The 7,138-nt window shown below is 54.0% G+C and overlaps 1 protein-coding gene across 1 annotated transcript in view; it reads left to right on the top strand.

The window, feature by feature from the left end:
- Positions 1 to 6,936, top strand: part of LOC116962644 (proline-rich protein 2-like) — a 47,260-nt gene extending 40,324 nt beyond the window's left edge. The window contains exons 5-7 of the mRNA XM_042805838.1: positions 3,447 to 3,639; positions 4,684 to 4,797; positions 6,627 to 6,936. Of these exons, the coding sequence (XP_042661772.1) occupies positions 3,447 to 3,639; positions 4,684 to 4,797; positions 6,627 to 6,785 (466 nt within the window). The 3' untranslated portion in view covers positions 6,786 to 6,936. The remainder of the gene's footprint in view (positions 1 to 3,446; positions 3,640 to 4,683; positions 4,798 to 6,626) is intronic.
- Positions 6,937 to 7,138: the final 202 nt, after the last annotated feature.

Here is a 7,138-nt window from a genome sequence, read left to right on the forward strand (position 1 = left end):
AGGGGGGGGAGCCCGAACTGGGGGAGCCCCCCGGGGATGCGAGAGCCACTGAAACACACACGCACACCCCCCCACCCACACACACACACCCCCCCCCCGGCCAGGCAGCCTGCCACCTATATGCGTCTATACTGCTGTCCGCGCGCGAAACGGAGACGTGTACGTGAAGGTCAGAGGGGCGATCTTCCACTGCAGCTCGAGTGGGAAGGAGCAACTTTCAGTGCTGTGCTCTTAGCGGTTTCCTGCCTTTTAAAGTGAACTTGTTCGAGTGTGTTATTCAGAATGTGGTTCGGTAGTTATGCCTTCAAATTAAGTTGCTTCTCGGTCCTCATTGGGAAAAGCAGGCATGTGTCCTCAATTGTATAGTATATAAAAAAAAAAAAAAAAAAAAGAAAAAAATCTACTAGGTACTTTATGATTCCATCTGGAGAAATTAAAAGCCCAGAGCTGTAATGTTTATTCTTACATAGTTTACAAAAAAAGGGGGAAATGTGTGAGACACATGTCTCCAAATATAACCAAAGTGCTTTCCCTTCTGGTTAAAAAGTTGCATGCAAATGTTTTCATTTTAACACTCCCTGCCACCTGTACTTCGCAGGGAAACTTTTCTTGGCGTTAGTGATGAAGCTCCAATAGTACTTATTAATGAATTAATTATTATTATGGCTGCTGAATTGACTCAAAGTGCTTTGGAGGCCAAACTAATCCATGTTAATCAGTTACAATTAATTGTGTTTCAACTGCTGTTTTAGCTACAGTTGCAAAGGCAGAGGCGAGGAGGCTCTGTATGCGGGGGGGGGGGGGGGTGCTCCAGGGGGCCCTCCCCGGCCCCCAGCACCGAGATTTTGGGTTGTGGAAACCGGCGCGCCGGTTGTCCCGGGTGCCCGCTCCGGGTCCCACAGAGGTGCGAGAAGCAACTTGGGTGACAAACTCCTCTTTCTCCTTGCCTAAAGCTGCAAAGATTAAGGGACTCCCGGGTTTAGGAGCCAAGCCTCGGAGGGAGGTTCCCCCCTCCCCCCCCCCCCCTGGAAATTGGGGAGGGGTACAACGGGTGCGGGGGTTGCTGAGCCGTCCTTTGCTTGGCCTCTTTGGTCCCGGGGCTTTTGTGTCGGCCACGGAGAGAAGGAGGCACCGGTGGGCAGCGAGGGGGGGTAGGTTTGGGGAGAGGGAAAGAAGGGGGGAGGAGGCAGAGGGGAGAAGGAAAAGAAAACAAAAAACAAAAAAAACAAAAAACCAAAAAACCACAACCCTGAGGGGACAAGCGGTAGCTGGGCCGGGGAGGACAGAGGGGCGGCGGAGGGCAGGAGAAGCCGGGGCGTGGAGGGAGGGAGCCGAGACCCCAGGGGATGGTCACCCCCTGCCCCCACCGCTCCCCGGCTGGGGGGACCCGGGTGCTGGGGGAGGGCCGGGGAAGGGCAAGGCCGGGGGGCAGGAGTTGGGCAAAACCTGGGGAAAACCTCCGGGGAGCGATGGAGGGGGGGTGGGTGGGTGGGGAAGGGGCGGGAGGGGGGGGGCGCTGCCGTTTTGGCCAGCCGGTCGCAGGGCGGCCCGTTTGTGCCCGGCCGGAGGCTGAGGGGAAGCATCCCCCCCCCCCCCCCAACACCACCACACACACCCCCCACCACCACCTGCCCCTCGAGGGGTGAAACGTGAAAACCGAGTGGGTTGTGGCTCAGGTGGGCTGGGGGCCGCGCACCGACTACCCGCACCCCCGAGGTGTGTGTGTGCGTGTGTGTGTGGGGGGGTGTGTATGTATGTATGTATGCTGGCGGGGGGAGTCTGGGTGGCGCCCAGCTGCCCCTCTTCTGCTAGAGAAACGGGCTTTTCCATAATAATAAACACACACACACACCCCCCTTCCCAAATTAGGGGCGGGAGGGGTAGAGAGCCGGCGGTCGCACCCGCGCCCTGCCTGCTCCTCGGCCTTCGGCGGCCCCGGGGGGGCACCAGGTGTCACGAAGGATTCCTTGTCGTTGGAGACTTACACTTCGCAAAAGTAAAACTTTTCCCCCCCGCTCCCGCTCCAGCCTTCAATGTGACTTTTTAAATTATTTATTTCTTTTATGGCAGTCCGCAGAATGGCAATTGGGAAACTCCACTCCCTCCCATCCTCTCTGGCATTGGGTTGCTGGGATTTTTTTGGCGGTTTGACTTTTTTCTTCTCCGGCTCTTTCTCAAAGATTCACCCTCTTTTTTTTTTTTTTTTTTTTTTTTTTTAAATTTTTTTTCCTTCATCCCCTTGACTCTGTTCAGCTTTTGCTTAAGACGGGCAAGCAAAAAAAACAAACAACCCTCCTCTCCCTGTACGTGCAAACAGATCTTTCTGAGAAAGCAGAAAACCAAAACAAACAAAAAAACTTTCACCTGCAAGAGAAGATAGTGTACAAAATTATCCCCCCCTCCCGTCCCGTATCGAATACAGCTGTAATTCAATTAAAATTGAGGGAAGAGATACATTTTCCACGTGAGAACGGAACAAATAAGGTGGCAGCGGGCGGCTGGGTAGGTAGGACACCTCGTTGCTGCTCATCACGCGTGGAATCGTTTTCTCCAGCCGGGGCGGGTGATAGTGTTCTCGCAGAGGTGCAGGAAACAATCCCCGGCTCTCCTCTAGCACAAAAGCACGACGCGTTTGATGAAACGTGCGTATTAACCAACTTCCTCCCCCCCCATCCCTCCCTATTTTTATTTGCTTCCCTTGGTTGCGGGACCTAGGTGGTCACACACACACACACAAAAAAAAAAAAAAAAAAAAATTTAAAAAAAAAAAAAAAGAAAGGGCAAAACAAAAACAACAAAAAAAAAAAAGCGCCTTTGCGTTTGTGGCGGCACTTTGTCGTTGGGGCAGCACACCCGCATTAGATTATTGCCGGGGATTTATTTGCATGCAGCTGCAAACCCACAACCCGGCTGCTGACCGCTGCGCATAAAGGGCTGCCGGGGCCGGCCCCTGCCCGGCCGCCGCGGCTCTCAGCGGGGGGGGGGGGGGTAAGGGGGGGCAGAGAGGATTTGGGAGTGGGTTTTACTCCCGACACAGCCCGGGGGGTGGTGGTGGGGGGTGTTTGTGTGTCACAGAGCCAGCAGCAGCAGGGTCCCCAGCGCAGCCAGAGGCTGCAGGTGCGTGGGGGGGGGGGGGGGGGGGGGGGGGGGGGGGGGGGGGGTTGGGGGAGCGGCAGCCCCCCCCCCCCTCCCCCCCGCCCGGCTCGCCCCCAAAGGCGTCCGCGGCCCCCGCTGGCCTTTGCTCACAAGCATCTCCGAGAAAAGCTTTCTCTGATGCATATGTCCCGGGAAAAAAAAAAAAAAAAAAGAACCGGTGGCTGAACCTCGGGATTTCTTAGCGCTATTTTCAGTGCTTTGAAATTTGCAGTTGATGCTCTCTCCCCCTCTCTTCTTTTTTTTTTTTTTTTTTTTTTTTTCCTTTCCCCCTTCTTCTCCCCTCTCTTCAGCCCAGTTTGGCAACGTTCGACGAGGGCGCTCTTAACCTTTGGAGCAAGGGCTTTGGGTTCAAACGGCCCCCTTCGCTGCCCCCCTATCTCCCCCCCCACACACACACACACGTTGCGAGGATGGATTTGGCTGCATCTGGGACCGGAGCATCTGTCTCCCAAGGCCTCCCTCTACCTCGGGCTACGCCACCAGGTCTCCTTCATCCTCTCCCGGAGAGCCAGGCGAAGGCTCAGGGTTCTCGGGGCTTGAACTTGCTCCCCTCCGAGCGCGGGGGGAACAAAAGCTGCCCCCGAAACGGGGCCGGCTCGGGGGCGAGTCTGGCCTCCCCCTCCGTGTGGGGAGGGACGGGGTCAAACCAGCCCCCCGCAAACTTCGGGAGTAAGGGGGGACGCTCCTATCCATCCCTCTGGCCCCGACGGCCAGCATGGGGCTATCGGAGAAGGGGGAAGACAAAACTGGATGAGGGGAGCTTAATTATTTTGGGAGAGGAAAGAGACATGTCCACTCCAAGCGGGCTCTTTCGGCCGGGTGTGAGCCGGGGGGGTTGCTCCAGGCGGTTTATGCCAAATACAGGGGGGCTCCGGAGCGGGGTCTGCCGGGCAGGGCGGGCAGCGCCGGGTGGGCCCCTCCACGGGGAAAACCTCCCCGCGAGGGCGAAGCTGGAAGGACAATGGGAGCTCCTCCGCACTCACAAAACCACGCTCGCCCGCCACCCTCTTCTTCCTCGCTCGCATCCCCACGGCGGTGCGTGGAGATGTCGCGCTGCCCTTGGGCCAGGCCACGCCGCCCTGGGAGGGGGGCTGAATGCCCCTCTGCCTGCTGACGGGCCGGGGGGTGGACGGGGGGGCAGGAGGGCAGCCCACGCCGCCGGGCAACCCACGCCGCCGGGCCCGCCCCGTCTAACGAGGAGTCCCGCGGGTGGGACCCGGCCGGGCTGCGGGAGCGCACAGTCCCCTCGCCCTCCCCAAAGGACGAGGCGGGGGGGGGGGGGGGGGGGTTTGTGTGTGTTCTCCAACCCCCTTCCCCCTGGAAACAGGGGAATAGGGGCCGGGGGGTGCTTGGGCGAAGTGGGGAGCGAGTCAGTAGTAATCGTGGCCAGGAGAAGTGCGGGGAAAGGCAGGAGGGGATGAAACCATTCACCGGCTCCGTGCGGAGCGGGGTGGGGTGGGGGGGTGGGGGGAAAGGGGGGTGTGTGTGCTGTCATCTTTGTTTTGGCCGTGTTGTCTTGTTTTCTAGGGGATTCGGGACAATAGCTGGAGTGGATTATTCATTCCCGTAGGCAATACTTCCCTGTATGGGCTTCAGGATGCAGTTGGAGGCTCGGGAACAAAGAGGGCATCTAATGTCAAGGTAACTGGTCTCCTTCCTTTGTTTATGCTATTGTTAATGACGGGGCTCACTCAGCCCTGGCCTCAGCCCTGCTGTATGGCATTAATATCGACTTGAGAGAATAGGCAGGACGATTAAAAACCAAAACCAAACCTCAGAACAACAGCAGCACCCAGCCCAAGCCCAGTTCTTCAGGTAAAACATGCCTCTTCTGGGCTACTGAGAATACTGTCCCCTCGCCTGGTATTCACAGAAATACACGTACCGTTCCTAAGATTAAACACGTCCATATCCATCATTAACACCTAGGGGAGACACTGTAACCCTGTTCTTCAGTCAAGAATCAAAAGTGAAAGAGCATTATTTTCAAATACCCAGTATTAAAGCATGAGGGGATTCTCACCACGCTTTAAAAAGAAAAAAAAAAAAAATCTAACAAAATAATTCTTTTAATTACGATAATCTAAAAGTAGCAGAAACCTGAGGTTTTATTGACTCATTTTCTTCTTCTCGAGGTAGTGGATGGTATTTAAAGTTCAACATTTCACACAGCTCCTTGTTTAGTTTAATTTCCTCGACGATCTAGGTGATTTCAGCAAACTGAGTTAAGAATTTTGGTACACATTTGAGTATGGATCTGCATAAAACAGAGAAGGCGGCAGAACTGGGGCAAGGATATTTTATTATTTTAGGAAGAGAAGGGAGTGTACGTTTGCATCTGTGTGGGGATGCCTGTGCGTGAGAAACAAATGGGGAGCTTTGCACCTTACATTTGGTCTGTGGCTTTAGTGTGGACTCTGGAACAAATATCCATTAGATTTCTCTGAGAAATGTCCCACTCGGGCAGATGGGCCCCTGTTTTGAATGAGAGCTCTAGAAGACGAAAGAAATGTATGTTACTCCAGCACAATTCTTCACCAACCCATTTCTTTTTTTTTTTTTTTTTTTTTTTTTTTTCCCTTTAGAAAGATTAGTTTCAGCTCTGCTATCCTGGGCCCATTTTCTGTCGGGGAAGGGATATAATAATGATCAATGCCCAGCACTTCTCATTTCTTTTGTACTTGGTAAATATTCGCAATGTCTTGAACTTGGAGGGGAGGTGGAGAAATGAGCCCAAACTCAGCTTCAGAGGATGTCCCCGTCCTCTGGCTTTCACCAGCGCTCACACAGAGGGGTAAAAAAAAAAAAACCCAAACAACCAAACTAACCCACTCAGAAGACCCTCCAGCCCACCCCCCCCGCCCCCCCCACCCTTACAGCCACACGCTTGCTTTTTGTATTTTAGCTGCCTGCTTGGCGAAGTGGTCTACACAGATCGGGCTACCTGGGTTCAGGCGACCAGCTCAGGGTGTACATTCCTACTCCAGTTGGAAATGGAGCCTGGAGTTGTTGAGCAAACAGTTCCCGCTCGACTGTAGCGCGGACTGAATGCTGTATAGTCAGCTCTATGGAGCGCTGGCAGGGAAGTAGCACCAAGCATTTCCAAAACTAATAACAAAAAGGTTACTATATATAAAACGTTTATACAGCCCACACTGCCTCAAGTTGTTTAAATTTCGGTTTGATGCACATAAATATAGCAGCCATGCGGTTCCCCATTAGCCAGTCCCTGCTTTTTAAAATCAATTCATTTCAATTTGAAAGGATGGCCCCGACGCAAGACAGTCAACAGCCCTTTGGCTCTCTCCACTCAAAGTGGACTTCAGGAAGAAATAGCATCTGTCTTTGTCATTTCACACGCGTATCTCAGCGCCTTGACGTTGTATTTAAGAGCAGGCCTTCCACCAGTGAGGGTAAGAGTCCCCAGCTGGTTTCTCCTTTCTAATTCGTTTTCCCCCTTCTTGTCTTAGGCTCCTTCCGAGGAAGAAATCATTCTGCCGGGACCCAGCGCCTGGACTTTGGAGGGCATGGCACCACGGTCTGATCTGAAAGCACCCTCCCTGTGGGTGGAAACTCTCCTCTGTGTCGTGCACCTTGCACGAAAGGCAGCGAGGGGACACTTGGGGTGACCAGGCATCTGTGGCATCAAGGAGCAGCAATCCCCTTCATGCTGCTGCGGAGGGGAGTTTGTTCCCAGACCGAATACTTAGCGGTGCTCAGTACCGGTGTCGAATCGGTTTGAACCCTCCCAAGTCTCAAATAAAGACCTCCGTTGTGGCACGGCAGTGAGCCCGTCTTGCTAACCTTTCCCTGTTGCGTCGAAGGTACGGAGCTGATGTAATGCTGTCTTTTCACCCCACTGATGTGCGCAATAGGAACAATTCAGAAAAGTTCTGTTTAGGCTTCCCCCCCCCCCCCCCCCTTTGTAGTTGCAGAAATACAAGCTATCATCAGAAACAAGCCTATGTTTGAAGGTACAGTT

Source organism: Tyto alba, unplaced genomic scaffold (assembly GCF_018691265.1).
Source record: "Tyto alba isolate M040663 unplaced genomic scaffold, T.alba_DEE_v4.0 Super-Scaffold_45, whole genome shotgun sequence".
Taxonomy (NCBI): domain Eukaryota; kingdom Metazoa; phylum Chordata; class Aves; order Strigiformes; family Tytonidae; genus Tyto; species Tyto alba.